This window comes from Brassica napus, chromosome A5 (genome assembly GCF_020379485.1).
Source record: "Brassica napus cultivar Da-Ae chromosome A5, Da-Ae, whole genome shotgun sequence".
Taxonomy (NCBI): Eukaryota; Viridiplantae; Streptophyta; class Magnoliopsida; order Brassicales; family Brassicaceae; genus Brassica; species Brassica napus.
The window spans coordinates 24,939,966-24,961,660 of record NC_063438.1 but is presented as its reverse complement, the minus strand read 5'-3'; the positions used below and the strand labels follow the sequence as shown (position 1 = coordinate 24,961,660).

Sequence of the window (21,695 nt, the reverse complement as noted above, 5' to 3'; positions counted from 1 at the left end):
TAAGTCCTACACTAAAGTACGTGGAAAGTTTGCGAACACTTAACTTAATAAAGGGCAAAATCATAAAACATAAAAAGCTTGAGATTAGTTTTTAATTAAATAAAAGGAGAAAAGAAGCAAATATTCTAATGGATTTGACCACATGGCTATGAGTCTTCCTTTTCCATAACTTCTCACTTTCCCATCTCCTTCATTCTCTCTCTTTCTATCTTTCCCCAATTACATCTCAAAAACAAACACACCAAACATCTTTCTTTCTTCTATCTTTCGTTGCTTCGAGCTTCACTCATGGCCGCCTCGTCCGTTCTAGATGGTAACACAAACACGCATCTCTCTAGAATTTTCAGCAGTCTTTTTTCACACGATCTTGAATCTTAATTTATTGTAAAATATCTCTACTTTATTTTGTTTTGAGCTGGAAAACTTAGTTTTAAGGCAGTCTCGAAATATTATTCTCTTCGAAGTTTGGCAGTTTGATTGATTATTTGCGTGATTGTCGGAAAAGAATAATTCAACCGTTTTCAGACATGCTGATCTTCATGGTCCCGAGTCTTGTCTGTTAATCACCGAACCACCCACATGCTTCTTCACTTATGAACTCTTGTCTTAAATTTATTTAAATCCAAAATGATTAATCATTTATGTTACATAGATGTGTATATATTCCAGATCTATTGAAGTTTTCTTTTATTGAATTGTTCAGGAGACATAGATATGGAGAAAGGTGGAATGATTTTACAGTCAAGTGAGAATCAAGATCCTTCACCAACACCTTCACCGTCCGCAACAGCAACTGCACCAGCTTTGGTTCTGTCTAACTCAGGCAAAAGAATGGATCAAGCTGGCAAAAAGAAGTATGTCAAGCAAGTCACGGGCCGTCACAACGACACTGAGCTTCACTTAGCTGCTCAGCGCGGCGATTTAGCAGCTGTGCAGCAGATTCTCAAGGATATTAACTCTCAGATGGAAGGGACTCTGAGTGGGGAAGAGTTTGACGCTGAAGTTGCTGAGATTAGGGCTTCGATTGTGAATGAAGTGAATGAGTTAGGTGAGACTGCGCTCTTCACTGCTGCTGATAAAGGTCATCTTGATGTTGTTAAAGAGCTGTTGAAGTATTCGAGTAGAGAGAGTATTGCTAAGAAGAATCGTTCTGGTTATGATCCTCTTCATATTGCTGCCATTCAAGGCCATCATGGTATTGCTGCCTTCCTTACCTCTTCGATCTGCTATTTGTTCTGAATATGTGAATAATAAAAATTAGGCCTAGGATTTTTAACCGAACTAACCAAATTCTGAACAAGTAACCGAAGTTAACCAAATTTATCCAAAATTTTAACAAAATTAAACCAAAATCTAACCAAAAATCAAAATTTGGTAGAATTTTCAAAAACCGAACTAACCAAATACTGAATCTAACTTTATTTCGGGTTAGTTCTATAAAATTTATGTTGAACCGAACTAACCGAAAACTGAACTACTAGAACCGAATAACCTGAACTAACCGACCCGGCAAGCCTAATAAAAATATGGTTGTTTCTTGCAGCTATTGTTGAGGTCTTGCTAGATCATGATGCGACGCTTAGCCATACATTTGGGCCATCGAATGCAACTCCGCTTGTGTCGGCAGCTATGAGAGGCCATACAGAAGTTGTGAACCAGCTCTTATCCAAAGCTGGGAATCTGCTAGATATTTCTCGGTCTAACCATAAAAATGCACTGCATTTAGCTGCAAGACAAGGACATGTGGAGGTCATCAAAGCTCTGCTCGCCAAGGATGCTCACCTAGCGAGACGTGTTGATAAGAAAGGACAAACTGCTCTTCACATGGCTGTAAAAGGACAGAGCTCTGAAGTGGTGAAACTCCTGCTTGATGCAGATCCTGCCATTGTTATGCTCCCTGACAAGTCTTGTAACACGGCGTTGCATGTTGCCACCAGGAAGAAACGAGCAGAGGTATGTATGAAATAATTTTAAAGTATTATTTATAAGCCTGAAATACCAAAATAAATGAATCAACTTAATACTTTTTATCCAAAATATTTAAAAAATATCCAAATTATCCATATTTTTATCTGAAAACTAAAAAGTTCTGATATTAATCCGGAAAGCCTGAATTTTAAATAACTGAACCGGAACCGATATCACCTCCGATATTAGTTGTTTCCTAACTTTGTTGTCCGCACCGAAAACAAAAATAACTGAACCGAAACCGAAACCGAATAACCAAAAGAACCGAACCGAGAACCAAATGCCTTAAGGCTAATGTATCCCCTCGAGGGTTTGATTCATCTCGATGTCTTTAATTTGGGTGTTCACATATTGGTATGTTCTTGCAGATTGTAGAACTGTTGTTGTCACTGCCTGACACCAACGCCAATGCTTTAACACGAGAACGCAAGACAGCGCTTGACATTGCAGAGGGGCTTCCACTCTCAGAAGAATCTTCATACATAAAAGAGTGTCTTGCTCGCCGTGGAGCTCTCAGAGCGAACGAGCTTAACCAGCCACGAGACGAGCTGAGAAGCACCGTCACCCAAATCAAGAACGATGTTCATATCCAGCTCGAACAGACCAAAAGAACGAACAAGAACGTGCACAACATTTCCAAAGAGCTAAGGAAACTCCACAGAGAAGGGATCAACAACGCAACCAACTCGGTAACAGTCGTGGCTGTGCTGTTCGCAACCGTAGCTTTTGCCGCTATATTCACAGTGCCTGGAGGAGACAACAACGATGGATCAGCGGTGGTGGTGGGGAGAGCATCGTTCAAGATCTTCTTCATCTTCAACGCAATAGCCTTGTTCACTTCTCTGGCCGTCGTGGTGGTCCAGATCACGTTGGTGAGAGGAGAGACGAAAGCTGAGAAGAGGGTGGTGGAAGTGATCAACAAACTGATGTGGTTGGCATCGATGTGTACGTCTGTGGCGTTTCTTGCATCGTCGTACATTGTGGTTGGGAGAAAGAACCAGTGGGCGGCCGAGCTTGTGACAGTTGTTGGCGGTGTGATAATGGCTGGTGTTCTTGGGACCATGACTTATTACGTGGTGAAGTCGAAGAGGACTAGGTCTATGAGGAAGAAGGTTAAGAGTGCGCGTAGGAGCGGTTCCAACTCGTGGCATCATTCGGATTACTCCAACTCCGAAGTTGATCCTATTTTTGCAATATAAGATGATGATGCATGAAGGTATAATAATCATGTAAATATATTTGGTGAAGAGAGCTTTAGACTAGACGGTTTTGTGTGTAAAAGCCTGAACATCAATAGGCAAACACAATTTGTCACACAACGTTGTAAACACAGCTCAGCTCATTATATTCCAAATTTCAGTTAACAACTGTATTCAGAAAGAGAATAGCCTCAGGGTGGATGTATATATAAGTAAGAGTTCGTTCTCTGGTTGGAAAATCATTTATATTCTTGATGATTCCAATCATAAATAATCTCTTGTGCCTGATGCTATATTTGAACCAAGGTTAGGAGCTGCGTACGTTCTCTACATAGCCACAACTATCTATCTAACTTAGATTGAAAGAGGAGCAGTCGCAGGGCAAGTCACCGAGAAAGAATGTATAACAGTGTACTGCTTCCTCGTATGATCCACAAAAACCAAAAGAAAATGAAGCAAGTCTTTGTTTAGAAGGGCAGTTCTCATTCGAACAAGTCACTACTGTTCCGAAGTAGTGGCAGAACAACCATCGAATAATAAGATTGTGTCTACATGAAGTATAAAACCTTAAGAACTTGCAGACAAAGACATGGAAGCGAAATCACTGTAAAAGTAGCTAGTAGCTTCAAGGTATCCAAAAACACTATTCAAAACAACACTAGTTTGCAAGGAAGTCAAGTTAGTGATGCAATGGTTCTAGATTGTTTACCTGAAACCTGTTGGTTTCTGCAGTATCATTTATTCAACCGGCCATAGAAGAGGATCTCTCAAGTCTACTACAGCAAATTAACTATTATTTAACCGTTGGATCAGCCAATTCACTTCAAACAAACAACAGTATAAGACAATAAATCTCAATCCAATTGCAACAAATCCAGAAACACTGGTCTGAAACTCAAGTTCAAATTTTTATTTTGACAATTATACCATCTTTAATCCAAAAGAACAAACACAAAAGATGATTCTTTTTCAGCTCACTGATAAATTTGTGAACTCATCTACGCAGCAGCACTCTCATTTTCAGACGCAGCCGGTGCCTCCAACGTATTGACGAGATCCAACCCGGGCCAATGCAAACCCCCAAACATCATCCCATACACATCTTCCCGAGACGGCATCGTTTCAATAACCTTATAATCCTGAGGAGCGTACAGCTTCTCCTCGAACACGGCCCCTCCCAAGTTATTATCGAAGAGCTTCTTCTCCTTCTGGAAACTGACGAACGTCTTCAGAGCCGCGGGGATATCTTCGGTCTGCACGAAGATCCACGCGTTCATGCCTTTCATACACGGCTTCAGTGACTCCCATTTGGTTCCTTCCAGGGCCTTGAAGACCAGAGTGTTCTTGGCCACGAGGAGCTTCGTGTTGCTGTTTTCGCGGAGGATCCCGCGGAGCTCTTGGAGCTGCTTCACGGTGAGGCCGTTGTAGTTGATCCCGGTGATGAAGTGGCAGTTCTGGAGGTTGAGCTTCGTTTTGCCGGCGACGAGGAGGGCTCTTCTGAGGCTGGACATCTCGCTGGAAGGTGCGAAATGAGAGGAGGGCTAGGGTTCGGATTCGGAGAGGTTTTACACTTGGTTTCGGTTCAGATTCATCGGTTCGATTCGATTCTTCTTTAAAAACCGGTTATCAATTCGGTTCAGTAGTCTAATCAAATTCTAAATCCAATTAACTGAATTAACAATTATTTAGAACTATGATAACCAAATAAGAAGGATGTCCATAAGCCAAAATCTAACAAAAACAAAAAAAAATTTAATTAAATTCGATAGGATTTTCATAAACCAAACTAACCGAATACTAAATCTAAATTTTTAGTTCAATTAATAACCAAACTAACCACAAACCAAAACTACCAGAACCGAGTCAAGCTAACAACCGAACCTAAACTACCGAAAAAAGAAAAAAACAACCGAACCTAAACCATACTCATATCGAACCTAAAAAGAAAATATTTGGTAAATTGTCCTTCACTGAGTTATGCAAATAACAATACATAGAACTAAAAAGCTAATCAATAGATAAGTCCACAATAGGAGAGGGTGAATCACAAAGTGTTGTATTGAATCTGGTAACTTCGAAGCCACTCTTCACCTTTCTCGTAGTAATCCTTCTTGGTAAACGCATTCCCCAAGAAGTTCAAATCAGCAGCAAACGCAGATGCTCCACGCCACGCGTCCAACACTGGATCCTTAGCTTGAACCACATTTATGGTTGAGCCACACGGTCTTATCATCCTTATCCCGCATTCCAACCGTTTTTTCATCCCCGGGACAAGGCTGCACCCACCGGTCATCAGTATCGAGCTTGTTAGCTTCTCCTCTAACTCTTTATCATCATCGTGTGGTAGCCTTCTGATAGATGCACCGACCATCTCGTCTAACCCCACTTGGTCAATCCCAACGAGGTTAGGATGGAACAAGATCTCAGGACACCTGAATCTTTCCACACCGATCACTATCTTGTAGTCTTCCTCAGTTAGTGGACGAACACGTGGCGCCTCCCCTGATGTCTGTCCCGGCTCTCCTTCTGCTTTCAGCTCAAACGTTGGGTCTATCTCCTGGAGCCTGGACGATAAACGAGCCAGCTCAGCTTCGTCTGAGTCAGGTCTTTCGTCGTCTTCCTCGTGATCCTTGCTCATAAGCTTGTAGAGCTGCCAATCTTCGTCTTTAGCACCAAACGTATCCTCTCCTTTGCCTCTATCGAAGGCTGCTGTCGTTAGCAGACGCATTCTTTCTCTCTTTGCAGCGCTTAGTCGTTCCCCTCGTCCAACGTTTCCAGATTTTTGATTCCCGTTTGTGTTTGATCCGTTTGTTTTCAGCCGTTTCTTTTGCTCGACTCTCTCCAACACTTCCTTGTACTGAGCTCGCATCTCCTCTAAATAGAACTCTGGATTCTCACTACAACAACAAGAAGAAGCTGACAACATGATAAAGTGATGTCTCATTTTTTAAACGATTGAGTTGGATTGGATACATTACCGACGTCTCTCCTCCTCTAATTGATTTCTTCTCTCTTTCTCCAGTTCCTCCTCATTCCGCTTTTGTCTAGCTCGTAGCCTTCCCTCTGTTGTTGTTTTAAGAAACAGCTGTTTCTTCTTGTCTTTAATCTGCAATCAACAAATGATTAAAACCAGATAATATCATATGCGTTAATTCACATTATTATGGAGACAAACCTGCTCAGGTGTAAGCATATTGTCCGGGACGTTTATAAGAGGATACTTTTCGTTAGAATCAGTGTTCTCTTCGAACTCATCAGTTTCATCCTTCGGCTCACCCCTTGCTTTTCGAAGCGCCTGCGTCACCTTCGAAACAGTAGACTCCAGCTCTTGCCTGGACGCATAACCCGTGTCTGACAAAAAAGATGGAATGTCATCCTCTTCAACCTGGTCAAGCTGCTTAACGAGGAAATGCAAGCTGTGCAGTTCGTTTTCCATTTCGTTTATCTTGGAAGATCTCTTGGCTTCGGCCATTTCTCGCAGCCTTTGTCCTTGTTTCTCTCTTATAGCTGCCTTCCTAGCAATCTCTTCTTCTGATGGAGGGACTTCGACGGGAGGAGGTATCCATGGAAGCTGCCAATACCTTGTTTTCTCCTCAGCTTCCTTTGTTCCTTCCTGATCAATGAAGATCATGTGGTTTTAGCTTACAAGTAGTGCCAGAAGCTACCTAATAATCAAAATTACCTGGAATTTCCGAGCTTCAGAAACGTAATCAGGAGCGATGAAACAGTGTTCCAGTTTCAACTCTTCTGCCTTCTCCCATGTAAATATAGACCTTTAGTGAAATTGAAGATGGAGACAACAAAAATATCAAAAATCTTGAAACGTGGGGAACTACATAGAGATTAGATAGAGATCCAGTGGAAGCAACTCACGAATGAAAAGGGTACTTGAGTGACAGAAGCTGCTTTAAATAATCAGTGACATGATATCCACCAATGTTAGTTCTGCAGGATCCTTTATAAACAGGTTCTCCGTCCACAAACTGTAACCATTGAAACCATGTAGCATATCAATATGTACTTATAAGCATTATCATACCAAAGGCTGAGTAGTCACAGATACATACTGGAATGGTGTGTGTTGTAGTGAAGCCAGGGCAGATAACAATTCCATCTTTTTTACATTTCCCATGTCGTTGATTGTACTTGTAGCTGAAAGCAGCATCCACTCCAAATGCTGCGTTAACAGGAGAGTTATATCAAACATTTGTTTCAATAAGACAATCAAATTCAGAGGAAAATGGGGTCATACCAACTGCAGGCACTCCATAAGTTTCAAATAGAAGTTCTGCCATTTTGCTACGAGAATAAACTGGGTTGCAAACGCATTCTGTAATTAGGATTGGATGATCGATCTGCCCTGCCATCAAATGGCGTTAAATCAAAAGCTAACAAGGAGTATAATGAAACGCTAAATCAAGATGACAGAAAAAAGATCTTGGACTTACCGCTGATCCACTAACCCCCAAACGATCAAAGGCGAAGTCAAGAATCTAAAAACATAGGAAAATGAAATAGATAAGTGCCACAGGTTCGTTAGTGATTGCATTAACTAACGAGCACAAATGCAGGAGAAAATATCTCAAGAGTCATAGTTTGAAAGATCAGAGAACTTGAAGAATAAGAGAGAACACTTTAACCAGCCAAACCAAATACAGAAGTGGTATAAAGAGCAGAAGCTCACTTAAAATAGAATTTGTTGCAAAACAAAACAAAAAAAGGGCTAAGAAACCATACATATTCCATGATCTCGAATTGATAAACAACATTGCTGTCAAAAGCCGAACGAGGTCCCGAGCGAGTGCAATCAAAGAACTTCATCATCGCAGGATCCTGGTCGCCAACAATCGTAACAGTTTCTCCTATACCACAAAATAAGACACAACCATTAACAAACATACAAGAATATGGAAACAATGCAGCAAGGACACAATCATATAATCTCTAAGTCGCATCAAGAGTTTCAATCAACTTAAGAGAGAGAGAGACCCAAACACTTGTAATCTAAGAAGCATAATATAATCTGGACCTGTAGCTTTGTGGCGTGGTCTTTGGACGATATTGCGGAAAACAACACGAGGCTCAGTTTCGCCTGCCCACCTGAGAAAGTTTCAAACTTTTAACAGAATCTGAAGTAAAACTGAGATGGAATGAAAGCTAGGGTTTATGGGGATAAGGTTACCCGATCCGGAAGTAGGATGCGCCATTATCGATAACAATGGGAACCGAAGGTGGAAAGAGGTTGTAATCAGTCTGCCTACGTGTCTTCGAGACGATCGGCATGCCTATCGCCGTCGCCGTCGTCTGCTTCCGTATAAGTAATTATACCGGCTGGTGCTCCGGTGAGGAAAGAAGAAGATACAATATGAACACAGACAAGTCGAAAGTATTAAATTAAGCCCAAAGCCCAGATATCGAACTACGTATTGGGCCTTTTAGTTGGGCCCGAAGCCCATATATCGAACTACGTGTTGGGCCTTTGTAATTTCCCTTGCAATAAAAATGAACGCTTTAGCTCTCAGTCAGCTTTCACTTCCACTGTATCTTTTCTAGGGTTTTTAAGGTTTCCGCACGAATCTTCAACACACGTATCAATATCATCATGACTACCGAAGAGAAAGAGATCCTCGCCGCCAAATTGGAAGAGCAGAAAATCGATGTAATTTTGATTATCTTTTAACTCTCTTTACTTGGAACATAACTAGACTGCAATTAGTTTATTGATTCCCGCTCAGATCTTAGTGTTTTGTAGCTATGCAACTTTAGATCTGATTTTTTTAGCTTAGCATATGTCTGAATTGATTTGGTTTTGTGGACTGATTGTAGCTTGATAAGCCTGAGGTTGAGGACGCTGATGACAACGATGAGGATGACTCCGATGATGATGATAAGGATGATGATGCAGAGGGTAAGTCCTTGTATTTTGTTAGTTTACATTGGTTTTATGCTTTTAGTATGTGTAAGATAGATAAAGGTGTTTGATAAATAAATAAAAATTCTTGAAATGAATTTATGTACTGTCTGAATCATATGTTTCTTGTCTGTGGAACTATATTTTATTCTAGTTTTGTGTCATTTTTGAATGAGCTCTGGTTTGTGAAACAGGACAAGATGGAGAGGGAGGCAAGTCAAAACAAAGCAGAAGTGAGAAGAAGAGTCGCAAAGCCATGTTGAAGCTTGGGATGAAGCCTATCACTGGTGTCAGCCGTGTCACCGTCAAAAAGAGCAAGAACGTTGGTGTTTTTCTTTCTTGTGCTCCTCTTTTTTTCATAGATTTACAGAGTCAGATATATTGACTTTATTTTGGGAACATTGCAGATCATGTTTGTCATCTCCAAACCTGATGTGTTCAAGAGCCCTGCATCAGACACTTATGTGATCTTCGGAGAGGCAAAGATTGAGGATTTGAGCTCTCAGATCCAGTCCCAGGCTGCAGAGCAGTTCAAGGCTCCGGATCTCAGCAACGTTGTCTCACAGGGTGAATCTTCGTCCAGCGCTTCTGCAGTGGTTCAAGACGATGATGAGGATATTGACGAGGAGGGTGTTGACGCAAAGGACGTTGAGTTGGTGATGACCCAAGCGGGAGTGACTAGGCCCAAGGCTGTGAAGGCTCTTAAGGCTGCTGATGGAGATATTGTCACTGCCATCATGGAACTTACCACCTAAATCCATAAATTAAAATCTTTTCAACTTTAAGTGTGGTGCCTGTCAAAAATGAGTTGGAATTTTGTTTTTTTTTCATGTTTCCTTTGAAGTGATTTTCAGTGTTGTACCAATATAAACCTCATAGATTATTGAATTTCAGTTTGATTTGATTTTGGATATTTGGAAGTGTTGGCGATTACAGTTCTGACTTTGTGAATAGATCCTTCTGTACCAGACCAAGAGGTCAAGCGTGAGGAGTTGCAAGGAAGTGACTAGTTTTGTACATGACAATGAAGGATTCAAAGGAGGAGCACACGTTGAAGATGTTTCTATTGTTGCACCTAGAGTGATGAAACCCAATGTTCAAGAATGTTGCAGTTGCTGATAACAAGACTTGACAAAGTTAATGCAGGAATTCAAGTGTTATGGCTTATTATGTCTGTGGTACGTTTCCTTCTGCATGATGAACTGAACTCAAGCACCAATTTTTCTCATGTTCCAATTTCCAATATCGACACATTGACATTCTCAAAATAAATGGCTCACTAGATAATGACATTCACCACAAAGACTCCCAAAATAAAAAAGAAATAGTCATAGATCACAGATTCACAAATGGAGATGATTCTCCCATCCAGGTCTGGCTCAACCTCATATTGGGCCCTTAGATAAATTTAATTTATATGCAATATAATTGATTATATATAATATTATAAGCCCTTATTACAAAAATAAAAATTTGAGTTTTTTTATCATTAAATTTATTTATTTTAAAAGTGGGCCATGGGCATTTGCCCCACTTGCCTACCCCTAGAGTCGCACTGCTCCCATCACACACTGAACAAAGAAGAAAAGGTGTGATATTGTGATCCATTTAAATGTGTATGTGCAGACAGCTGTGTAACTGTATGAATAGTCTATAGACATTTCAATTCAATCTGAAAGAGGAGGTCGTTTTAATTCTCCTTAAATTTGCTTCTCTAACTCTCTTCATCAAAATGTCAACCATCTTAGTGGTGGCTTCTTTCTTGTAAACCTCCGCCACGTCATCTGTATTTCGGGACCGCTCTGTATGAGAACGGAGGTGAGGAATTGCTGCATTTCGTACGACGGCGAAGGAACTATCAAGAACAGTACTCTTCTTTTTTTGAACAACGAACAGTACTCTTCTTAGTTTCTTAATCTATGGCTTGATCACGTACTGTATTTATAGTCATACTAGTATTACCTCCCGTGCATTAGCACGGGCACTATTATTAGTATGTAACAAATATATAATTTACAACGAAAATAGATGTTCTTCAGAGAGTTATTACTCGTATACTTCAAAAAAAATAATGTTTATATCTTATAAAGATCCAATATGGATCCAAAATGTATGTAACATATTGATCACTTAATCTCAATAAATATGAAAATTGAGGGAAAACATATATACAGAAGAAGTAAAATTTTAAATATTAACTTTTCTCTTTAGATAATTGACGTCTTTTCTCTCTTATATATTTATGTTTTTCATCTTGCTTTTTAGTTTCTGCTATGTTTATCTTAAGTTTTTATTTATGTAAGAGCTACAAAAATGTATGTTAATCCAAAAATAATATCATTAATACAAAAATAAGAAAGACCTACCTGAAGTTAGGTCTTGCTGTAAAAGTAGACATGAGTCCTTCTTGTTCTTCTACCACTCACCTCGGTCTTGTATGTGTGCATTAGGTGAACTTCTTACTTTATTTACTTGAATTACCACCACCACAAAAAAAAAAATCATGTTCAGCAAATTGAAAACCAAGTTAGTCCATTTTCGAAATATAATACCTTTTTTTAACACTCGAAACATAATACTTTTTGCTGCAGAAAAGTACATAACAGGTGCCTTGTGATGGTCTTTAGTGTTATTGTGATTGTGATAGGCATTGCAGGCATTGCGTAGTCTACCCTTTTCAAAACAACAAAGGAAGATAAATTGGTTTAAAGGAAACAAAGGAAAATAAAATATCTATAAAAGAAAAAAAATCAAAAATATCTTAAAACATTTGAGAATAGAAAAAGAGAACGAAGAAAACGTAGATACCTTGTATGGTTGTATCTCCTCATCATTGACCAAATAAACTTGCAATTTGGTCTTGACCTCTGATGCAATGAACCTTAATTCATAAGACACTGTAATTTTATGAGGACCATTGATTATAATTTTGAAAAGCATAGAAATACACACCTTTAATAGTTGACAACCGTTTATGTGGATGAACTTGAACGCATTTGAGGCCCTGAAAATATTTGGTAGAATTTTAAATGAGAGGAGAAGAGTTAGACATTTGAGTCATAAAGAGCGGAGTGTTTTGAGTCTTACTGACCAGAAATTTATTTTTCATTTGTCAACTTCGTAGGAAGCTTTGCTGCAGAAATTTCGTTTCTCTTTTTCTTCTTCAGTGAAAGAAAAGTCTCCCAGAGACTATTGTCATGCAACTGTTTACCAAGATATATAATTGTAGACTCGGGAGTGTTGATACGATCGTTAGAACTCAGAATTTATCAATCTATGTTAAAACTGAAATCTCATCAGATTTTCAGAAAGAGAGAATCAGTGGAACCATTTCAAATAATTTAGAAAAATGGAGTAGAGATGAATTTTATAGCGTCGTTGAGTCATCTGACTCATCTCTCTTGTATAAAAAATTAACTGTTTTAAGAACGTGAGGAGATCATGGTATCGTGTGAGAAATACCAAAAAGAAGAAAATAAAATTAGTGTTGCATTTAGGAGATGAAGAAAATATATCAGATATATAAACTAACGTAAATAATTCTAGTGTTGCATTAATTTAGGATCCGTTGAAAATTTTACGTTAAAATTAGGGATCTGCTGAAATCTCAACCAAAATTTTTTTACGTTAAATATGATTTAGGATCTGCTGAAGTTTCATCCTAAATTATTTTGAGAAAAATAAGGAAGTTTTGAGACATATTTTGACCGTAGAAGAAAAGGAGATGAAAGAAAAAATTCAATTTTTTTTTTTGCAAAATGATTGCCACGTGTTTGGTTTTGATTCGCCAGGCGACTTGGGCTTTATTATATAAGGGATCCCATTCCCATTTTTTTTTGTCTTTACCGCCATTAACAAAAAAAGGGAAACTAACTTTCAAAAAGAAAAAAGGAAACTAATTTTTTAGTTCAAAAAAAAATAAGGAAACTCACTTTGAGATGGGCCAGGAAGGATTGGGCCAACATTAACCTCTTGACATATAAGTCATCTAAGAATAGTACAACTACAAAAATAAAAATAGTGGATTCAACTACCTCAAAAAATAATCTTATGGTTACTACAAGTTTATAATATTCAAAACCCAACCCACTGATATTTAAAATAAAAACTCATAACACAAAAAAATAAATGCACGCAATATTATTATTCCTTACTCAATAACACAACGTTAGCAAGTAAGCGAATAAAAAGCAAATCATTCCTAAATCAAATTCCTATAATTATGCAATAATAAAACACTATGTCTTCGTTAGAATCAAATCATTCCTAAATCAAATCCCTATAATCAAACACGAGATCTTCGTTAGAACCATCCCAAAAAAATATATAAAACCTTACTCAGTGAAGCCAAAATACAAACTCATAATAACGCAAAGCCATGGCTTCCCCTCAAAATGACTTCATCGTGTCACTTGAAGAAACCAACAAAGCCCCTCAATCAATCCAACCTTTGGCTGTGGTCACCCAACATGACATTGCCGAAAACTCATCACTGTCCAACAATGCCGCTCCATGAGCAGAATCACCACATTTTTTCCAAAATCTTGACCTCGGCTACTTCTCAGACCATTCTCTCAGTACGGTCGAAAACAACACTGCCCTGATGGAGATCTGTTTGAAAAATAACAATACTCAAGCTGGTCCAATCCTTTGGAAGTGTTGTTAAAGTAGAAATACTCCTTCAATTTCTCAATCATCAGGCAGTGTGGTTTTCGACCGTACTGAGAGGATGGTCTGAGAAGTAGCCGAGGTCAAGGTTTTGGAAAGAAGGTGGTGATTCTGCTCCTGGAGCGGCATTGTTTGACAGGGATGAGTTTTCGGCAGTGTCATGTTGGGTGACCACAACCAAGAGTTGTTATTACTGCAGCAAAGTCTTTGGAATTGTTTGTTCTTCCAAGAACTTTGCGATCGTACGTATGAGATTACCCTCGAAAGAGGAGCCAAAACCGTGAGCTCATTGCACCTGTAAGCGTTAGATTTCGTTAGCCTTTTATCTTTTGACTTTCCTCAGCGTGTTACCATCGTCACTGCCTAAAGAGCAAGGAAAAGGGTTCACTTGAATGCATTTTTATATTCTCTAGGTTTCAGATGTTGTAAACTATTGATATTCTGGTTTTAAGAGGTAACGTGATGTTGTTAAGTGGAAGTGCTTCCTACTCATTGGCCCTTTTATCAAGTTGCGTCCAACACGGAAAGGATGTTGTTCCATGTTACAGAACTTTATACCACAAATTTGGTATCTAATTCATTTTTCTCGTTTATACTTCATACGGGTTTTGGTGATACTATTGCATCCACATTTATTAATGGTGTATTTTGTTGTTTACAGTAAACATTGTGTGGAAACATATGACGTGTTTGATTTTATGAGGGAAGTTGTGAGCAAGGTGCCTGACTATGGCCAAGCGCAAGGGCAGGGCCAGGGTAATGCTACCATGTATGATCGCAGCATCTCCAAGAAAAGATGCGAAATGGTTGATTAAATCAGGAAGCCGATCAGTGACGAAGTGAATGACAGCGACGAGGAATATAAGAAAAGCAAAACAGTGAGCTTATCATCTTCTTAGTTACTTCGTTATTTCATTTAGTGTCTGTATATTCATCCATTGAACTGTTTTTGGCATTGTGTTAACTATTGCAGCAAAAGGTGGGGAATGCTAAGCCCAGTGGCAGGGGTAGTAGAGGGAGATGACGAGAAAGAGGTCGTGGAGGACGAGTTGCTAGACCGCCATGGTGGAACAGCCACCTCCTCAAGACAGCATCCAGGTGGACGTGTCAGTGTCATCACCACAAGAGAACGAGAAGAAGGATGTCGACGGCTCCATTGCAGGACCAAACGAAGACACCAAGCAACAACTTCAGAGTCCAAAAGATGGCATTGCAGCGTCAAACGAAGACACCAAGCAACAACTTCAAAGTCCAAGAGAAGGATTCACATTGATCTCAATGCTGAATCTCACGACCTGAACGAGACCAAACTAGCACCAGCCACAGACACAGACACGGCCTCAGAGGAATATCCAGGGTGGCCTATAAATGGCCAAAATAGATCCAGCACACTTTGCAAGTTTAGGTAAAAGAATGGACGAGGACAAAGAAGATTATGACGAAGAAGGCTGATGTAAAGCAGCATCAGTAGGACATTAAATAGAGTAGCAGCAGTTACCCGTATGTCTAGAAAATGCTTCTTCTGTTACCAAAATCTTCGTCCTGTTTCTGTATATTGTATGAATCAACGATTGTACACTCTTCAGAAATACTTAATTTATTTCTCCTGATATGTTATTTAAGAGTTTATAGTCTGCACCAAAAGCTAAAATATCTTACACAGAGTAAGTAAACAACACTCAAAGATTACATATTACAGAGGAGAGGAGAGGGACTAGTCATGGTGTTGCTCCATGTGGTTGAGATGAAGAACACCTTCATGGTTCTTGTGAACCTCCACCTTGAACTTCTCCTCCTTGTCTCCTCTCTTCAACTTGAGAAGCATGTTGTACTTTGCAGCCTCACCAGTAACCTGAGAAACCATAGTTTTTTCCATTGATCACTAAATCTTGAAACCAATGATAGTTAAAGCTTTGCTAAGATGAGTCTTGCAAACACTGAGAGTGAAGTAAAACCATATACCTCAGCGTTAGCATGAACAACCTCCTGAAGTTCATAAGGGAACAAAGAGTTAGACCTCTGCTGAATAGTCTTAACAGCATGATCAGCAACATGCTGCACTTCTGGATCATCCCGTGGAACTTCCCTCCATCCAGATTCATGTTCACCTGTGACCTCACAAAAAAAATGTTAATAATAAAATATAATAAATCACCCTGAAGCTTTATTATGTCTATACTCTCAAACAGATACCTTTCTTACTCCCAAGATCGGAGGGAGTGATGGAAGGAGCACCATCAGAGGCAGGCTTGAACTCCTGCAACTCCTTGAAGTTCAACCACGGCTTCACCCACACTTTGGCTTCGTAAAGCTTCTTCTTCCCAGCCTCGACGATCTCCAGCGTCAGATGATGCATCGTCCCCGCCACGACTTGTTCCTTCGCCTTCACCACCCTCGCAAACTCTAGCAGTGCATTCTACAATCTTCACTCAATAATCAGATCACATACTAAGCGAGACTATGACAAATTACTCTAATCGCGATCTGGATTCACTAATCGAGAGAGAGAGAGAGAGAGAGAGAGAGAGAGAGATGAACCTCTTTCTTGTTATGTTCATCGACGGCGAAACGAGCGAGGCTCTCGACCTCGTCGCTGTTCTGATTAGCAGGTACATCGCGAACGCCGCCGAGTAAGGCCATGTCTTCGTCGTCGCAGAACCCTAAATCACTAGCGATCACAGAGGAGACGAAGATGGAGAGAGAGAAAACAACGATTGAGAAACGGCTTTTCATCATCTCACTTTATATTTGGTTCGGTGCTCTGATCTTTTTAGATATTTTCGGAATTAATCATCTACAGTTAGAGGTCGTTGGACTCTGTGTCCCGCAATAAATGTGTCCAGTACGGTTTTGGTTTACTTTCGGTTTAGTTTTAATTTCGGTTTACATCTCAATGTTGGTTTAATACAGTACTTTCTCTTTACTACTGTTCACACTTGGTTTAGTGTCAATTCATTGTTGTCTTGTAATGTTTAAGAAAGGGGTGGCTATTGAAGTTTTAGATTGGTTTAATTCGGTCTAAACCGGTTATTGTAGCCACAATTTTTATACTACTTGGAAATGATGCTTGGAGATAGCGACACGTTATGCAAAACATGTCGGCGCTTGAACTGTTTTGAAACTTGTAAATGTAATAGAACTAGGGATTAACCCGGGCTACGCCCGGGATTTTTATTTTTTTCTAATTTAAGTTGTTAAATTATTTATATTTAGGCTATGATTTATATTTATATAAATGTTAAAATGCATGTCATAATTAAAATTTATTTTTAAATTTTAACACGTTAAATTAACATATTTTTTACTATTTAAATATTTTTTTATAATTTTATTGGCTATTTAGTTATCATATTTAGCAAAACTATCTTTTGAGTGTTGGAATAAATGTTTTAGAGATTTTATTAAACTGCAGAGTATTTTTGGATCGACCACATGCTCAACATTCGATTGATCCGTAAAAAGATGGTCGATCTCCTTGGCCAGGTAAGTACAATTTTAGCAAAAATATCTTTTATTTTCAAATATTAAGTATATAACTATTCTTTTTAATATTTTTTTAATTGTATTTTTGATTAAATTATTGTATTATAATGGTTATGTAAATATTTTTTGTGATGTTTGAATTTTTGTTGTTCGTATACTTAACCTAGATGATATTGATGTTTAACAATTTATTGTTTTTGGGGAATAAAAAATAATGATATATCAAAACGTATCTAATACTTGTTAAATGATAGTATAATGTAAGTTACATCCATTATTTGAAAATAAACATTTGTTGTTTTTATTTTTATTTTAAATCAGAAATTATTTTTATTTAAAAACATTATTCATATATAATATAATAGTTTAAGTTTGGAAGATTAATCTATATATATAAATTATGTATATTTTTTAAAACATCATTTAAGATATTATATATTGAGTATCTGAATAAAAGCTGAATTTCTTATCTTGAAAATCAGATATTTATATTTTTGTCTTCATGTTATACTCACCAATCCATCATTGATATTTATAACTCAGTATGTTTTTTAAAAAACTTAGTTTTAAGTAATAAACGAATTTAATAAATTAAATTCATCACCTATAATGTTCTGTAAACTATATTTGAAAACTCTCTAAAATTATATTTAAAGCATAATATTATTATTATTTAATTTAAGTTATTTTAAACATAATATATGCTAAACCAACTTAAATTATATTTACAATAAGACCATCCTAAACCGGTTAGTAAACCAAAAACAATACTAAACCAACATGAACCAATACCTGATTCGGCGAGGAAGGAAGTGTTTCGAGATAAAAGCTTGAATGGTTATCAACTGAAATGGTTTGATCATGAAAGAGTTAGTATGAATATTAACAATAAAATTATAGATTAGATTAATTTAAATTTGTAAGAATACCTTTGAGTCTATGAAAAGCAATTCAATTCCCATGAATAAGTTTGGCTTTTGGAAGTTGCGGGTTTCCCAACAATGAATCCACCTAACAAAAAGTTTGTTGTTATAAAAAAATCTCATTCAATGTCATTAAAGGTTTCTGGGACGGCAAGAGTTGATAGTGAAACTATTTTTTTGCTCGAGTGCTTTGAAATTTTGCTTAATAGTGTGAGGTTGATGTGGATGGAATAATGAGTTTTATAGGGACTTTCTTGATGTAAAACTATACATTTTTTTTTGTTTAATGTGGTATTTCTATTTTTATATAATTTACTACCATTTAAAGATAGAAGTACATTTTAAGATAGATGCTTAAATCTTAATGTACTTTTTCCATTTTTTAAAATGTTTATTTCCATTTCTTATATTTTAATTTACGTAATATCTAAATTTTATATTTTTAAATAGATATTTAAATATTAATGAACTTTTTCCATTTTTTAAATTGTGTATTTACTTATATTATATATTTTACATTTTAAGATAGATGTTTAATGCTTGATGAACTTTTTCCATTTTTAAAAAAATAGTGTATTTACTTATTATTACATATATAATTCATATATTATATATTTACATTATTTACTTATTATTTATTTTCATGTATATGTATTTCCATTTCTTGTACTTTTAATTTACTTAATATCTATATTTTACATTTTTAGATAGATGTTTAAATCTTAATGTATGTTTTCCATTTTTTAAATTGTATATTTCTATTTGTTATACATTCTATTTACGTAATATCTATATTTTAAATTTTAATATATATTTTTAAATCTTAATGTAATTTCCCATTTTTTAAATTTGGTATTCACTTATATTATATATTACTTATTATTTATTTTTCTTTATATTGTGTATTTCTATTTCTTATACTTTCTATTTACTAATAATTTTATATTTTAAGATTGATTTACATTTTAAGATAGATGTTTAAATACTAATGTATTTTTTCCATTTTTTTAAATTGTGTATTTCCTTTTCTAATACTTTCTATTTACTTAATATCTATATTTTACATTTTAAGATAGATGTTTAATATTTAATATACTCTTTTCATTTTTTAATAATTGTGCATTTACTTATTATTGTACATATAATTCGTATATTTATATATTTATAATATTTACTTATTATTTATTTTTCTATATATTGAGTATTTCTCTTTCTTATACTTTATATTTAGTTAATGTATATATTTTATATTTTAAGATAGATGTTTAAATCTTTACGTATTTTTCTATTTTTAATGTAAAACGGCAATGTTTAATAAAAGAACTTGGACATCATCCATGTACCTGGAAGCTACCTGGAAGATATCAAGCTTTTACGAAGAAGTTTCCTCAACTCAGACATCATCCATGTACCCCGAACGGAGAACCAAAGGGCGGATAGCTTGGCACGTAGTGCTAGGAAACAACCGTCTTTCGTCGTTCATATGGATGCGGAGTTACCGATTTGGTTTACAGAGTCAACATGAGTCTGTGAATGTCTTGCTGTCAAAAAAAAAAAAAAAAAACTTGGACAAATAGTCAAATAGTTATATTTATGTTTTTTTTTCTTTTTTTAATAAAATTCTAATGTTACATTATGAAGATAACCCGTTTTTTTAGTGAACAATGATAATCTTACACATGTTTAATGTAGTTTTTCCATTTTTTTATGTTGTATGTTTACATATTATTGTTATTTTTAAATACTAATGGTAATTTTACATATGTTTAATGTAGTATTTCCATTTTTTATGTTGTATGTTTACATATTATTTATTATTTTCGAAATTATATATAATTTTTTTTTTACAAAATAGTAATGTTACATTATGGAGATAAGCCGTCTTTTTTTTAGTGAAAAATGGTAATCTTACATATGTTTAATGTAGTTTTTTCATTTTTTATGTTATATGTTTACATATTATTTTCTTAAAATAAAAATGTAAAATGGTAATCTTACATATGTTTAATGTAGTATTTCCATTTTTATGTTGTATGTTTTACATATATTTATTATTTTCAAAATTATATATAATGTTTTTTGTTTTTTTTTATAAAACGGTAATGTTACATTATGGAGATAAGCCGTCTTTTTTTAAGTGAAAAATAGTAATCTTACATATGTTTAATGTAGTTTTTACATTTTTTTAATGCTGTATGTTTACATATTTTTTACAATTTTTGAAAATAATTAATATTAAAATGTAAAACTATATTTTATGCCACGTGTCATTTTTCGGGATAATTTTTTTCCGCTGATGTGGACGCCCTATGGAGCCTCAAAAGCTCCCTTTTATTAGTAGAGACTAGGGATTAACCCGGGCTACGCCCGGGATTTTTATTATTTTTCTAATTTAAGTTGTTAAATTATTTATATTTAAGGTATGATATATATTTATATAAATGTTAAGATGCATGTCATAATTAAAATTTATTTTTAAATTTTAACACGTTAAATTAACATATTTTTTACTATTTAAATATCTTTTTTGTAATATTGTTGGCTATCTAGTTATCATATTTAGCAAAACTATCCGTTGAGTGTTGAAATAAATATTTTAGATATTTAATTAAACTGTAGAGTATTTTCGGATCGACCACATGCTCAACAATCGATCCATCCGTAAAAAGATGGTCGATCTCCTTGGCCAGGTAAGTACAATTTTAGCAAAAATATCTTTGATTTTCAAATATTAAGTATATAACTATTCTTTTGAATATTGTTTTTTTGAATTGTATTTTTTGATTAAATTATTGTATTATAATGTTTATGTAAATATTTTTTGATGTTTGAATTTGTGTTGTTCGTATACTTAACCTAGATGATATTGATGTTTAACAATTTATTGTTTTCTGGATATAGAAAATAATGATATATCAAAACATATCTAATACTTGTTAAATGATAGTATAATGTAAATTACTTCCATTGTTTGAAAATAACCATTTGTTGTTTTTATTTTTGTTTTTAATCAGAAATTATTTTTATTTAAAAACATCATTCATATATAATATAATAGTTTAAGTTTGGAAGATTAATCTATATATATATATATTTATGTATATTTAAAAAAAAAAATTAAGATATTATATATTGAGTAACTGAATAAAAGCTGAATTTCTTATCTTGAAAATCAAATATTTATAGTTTTGTCTTCATGTTATACTCACCAATCCATTATTGATATTTATAACTCAGTAAGTTTTTTAAAAAACTTAGTTTTAAGTAATAAATAAATTTAATAAATTAAATTCATCCCCTATAATGTGCTGTAAACTATATTTAAAAACTCTCTAAAATTATATTTTAAGCATAATATTACTATTATTTAATTTAATTTATTTTAAGCATAATATATGCTAAACCATCTTAAATTATATTTACAATAGGACCATCCTAAACCGGTTAATAAACCAAAAACAATACTAAACCAACATGAACCAATACCTGATTCGGCGAGGAAGGAAGTGTTTCGGGATAAACGCTTGAATGGTTATTAACTGT

General features: G+C 35.6%; 5 protein-coding genes and 1 long non-coding RNA gene across 6 annotated transcripts; 2 read left to right on the top strand and 4 right to left on the bottom strand.

Moving 5' to 3' along the window:
* Positions 1–68: 68 nt before the first annotated feature.
* On the top strand, positions 69–3,340 carry LOC106452389 (ankyrin repeat-containing protein ITN1). The gene is made up of 4 exons (XM_013894489.3): positions 69–313; positions 704–1,195; positions 1,544–1,953; positions 2,337–3,340. The coding sequence occupies exons 1-4, from the start codon at positions 289–291 to the stop codon at positions 3,165–3,167; spliced, it is 1,758 nt and encodes a 585-aa protein (XP_013749943.1). The 5' UTR covers positions 69–288; the 3' UTR covers positions 3,168–3,340.
* Positions 3,341–3,944: 604 nt separating this feature from the next.
* On the bottom strand, positions 3,945–4,718 carry LOC106452388 (50S ribosomal protein L10, chloroplastic). The gene has a single exon (XM_013894488.2). It carries the CDS (start codon positions 4,676–4,678, stop codon positions 4,166–4,168), a length of 513 nt encoding a protein of 170 aa, XP_013749942.1. The 5' UTR covers positions 4,679–4,718; the 3' UTR covers positions 3,945–4,165.
* Positions 4,719–5,071: 353 nt separating this feature from the next.
* Positions 5,072–8,553, bottom strand: LOC106452387 (actin-related protein 5). Its single transcript, XM_013894487.3, has 11 exons — positions 8,350–8,553; positions 8,197–8,267; positions 7,905–8,029; positions 7,616–7,660; positions 7,420–7,522; positions 7,235–7,344; positions 7,041–7,150; positions 6,850–6,940; positions 6,343–6,780; positions 6,146–6,273; positions 5,072–6,064 (listed from the first exon to the last, which is right to left on the bottom strand). The coding sequence occupies exons 1-11, from the start codon at positions 8,448–8,450 to the stop codon at positions 5,212–5,214; spliced, it is 2,175 nt and encodes a 724-aa protein (XP_013749941.2). The 5' UTR covers positions 8,451–8,553; the 3' UTR covers positions 5,072–5,211.
* A 115-nt stretch (positions 8,554–8,668) lies between these two features.
* LOC106452386 (nascent polypeptide-associated complex subunit alpha-like protein 1) lies at positions 8,669–9,991 on the top strand. The gene is made up of 4 exons (XM_013894486.2): positions 8,669–8,826; positions 8,994–9,075; positions 9,273–9,400; positions 9,486–9,991. Exons 1-4 carry the CDS (start codon positions 8,770–8,772, stop codon positions 9,831–9,833), a joined length of 615 nt encoding a protein of 204 aa, XP_013749940.1. The 5' UTR covers positions 8,669–8,769; the 3' UTR covers positions 9,834–9,991.
* A 5,334-nt stretch (positions 9,992–15,325) lies between these two features.
* LOC106452385 (cysteine proteinase inhibitor 6) lies at positions 15,326–16,546 on the bottom strand. The gene is made up of 4 exons (XM_013894485.3): positions 16,285–16,546; positions 15,940–16,162; positions 15,709–15,854; positions 15,326–15,598 (listed from the first exon to the last, which is right to left on the bottom strand). The coding sequence occupies exons 1-4, from the start codon at positions 16,480–16,482 to the stop codon at positions 15,461–15,463; spliced, it is 705 nt and encodes a 234-aa protein (XP_013749939.1). The 5' UTR covers positions 16,483–16,546; the 3' UTR covers positions 15,326–15,460.
* A 1,288-nt stretch (positions 16,547–17,834) lies between these two features.
* On the bottom strand, positions 17,835–21,695 carry LOC125609081. The gene is made up of 3 exons (XR_007339582.1): positions 21,639–21,695; positions 19,496–19,693; positions 17,835–18,240 (listed from the first exon to the last, which is right to left on the bottom strand). It is a non-coding gene; the product is annotated as an uncharacterized LOC125609081 (long non-coding RNA).

Excerpts from the sequence above, each read along its gene's own strand:
- LOC106452389 (XM_013894489.3), top strand. The coding sequence starts at position 289 with ATGGCCGCCTCGTCCGTTCTAGATG. Across the intron at positions 314-703 it reads CGCCTCGTCCGTTCTAGATG|GAGACATAGATATGGAGAAA; the intron begins GTAACACAAACA and ends TGAATTGTTCAG. Across the intron at positions 1,196-1,543 it reads TGCCATTCAAGGCCATCATG|CTATTGTTGAGGTCTTGCTA; the intron begins GTATTGCTGCCT and ends TGTTTCTTGCAG.
- LOC106452386 (XM_013894486.2), top strand. The coding sequence starts at position 8,770 with ATGACTACCGAAGAGAAAGAGATCCTCGCCGCCAAATTGGAAGAGCAG. Across the intron at positions 9,076-9,272 it reads TAAGGATGATGATGCAGAGG|GACAAGATGGAGAGGGAGGC; the intron begins GTAAGTCCTTGT and ends TTTGTGAAACAG. Across the intron at positions 9,401-9,485 it reads CCGTCAAAAAGAGCAAGAAC|ATCATGTTTGTCATCTCCAA; the intron begins GTTGGTGTTTTT and ends GGAACATTGCAG.
- LOC106452387 (XM_013894487.3), bottom strand. The coding sequence starts at position 8,450 with ATGCCGATCGTCTCGAAGACACGTAGGCAGACTGATTACAACCTCTTT. Across the intron at positions 7,661-7,904 it reads AATTCGAGATCATGGAATAT|ATTCTTGACTTCGCCTTTGA; the intron begins GTATGGTTTCTT and ends CTATGTTTTTAG. Across the intron at positions 7,345-7,419 it reads TTATGGAGTGCCTGCAGTTG|CATTTGGAGTGGATGCTGCT; the intron begins GTATGACCCCAT and ends CTGTTAACGCAG.
- LOC106452388 (XM_013894488.2), bottom strand. The coding sequence starts at position 4,678 with ATGTCCAGCCTCAGAAGAGCCCTCCTCGTCGCCGGCAAAACGAAGCTC.
- LOC106452385 (XM_013894485.3), bottom strand. The coding sequence starts at position 16,482 with ATGATGAAAAGCCGTTTCTCAATCGTTGTTTTCTCTCTCTCCATCTTC. Across the intron at positions 15,855-15,939 it reads CGATCTTGGGAGTAAGAAAG|GTGAACATGAATCTGGATGG; the intron begins GTATCTGTTTGA and ends GTGAGGTCACAG. Across the intron at positions 15,599-15,708 it reads TTGTTCATGCTAACGCTGAG|GTTACTGGTGAGGCTGCAAA; the intron begins GTATATGGTTTT and ends ATGGTTTCTCAG.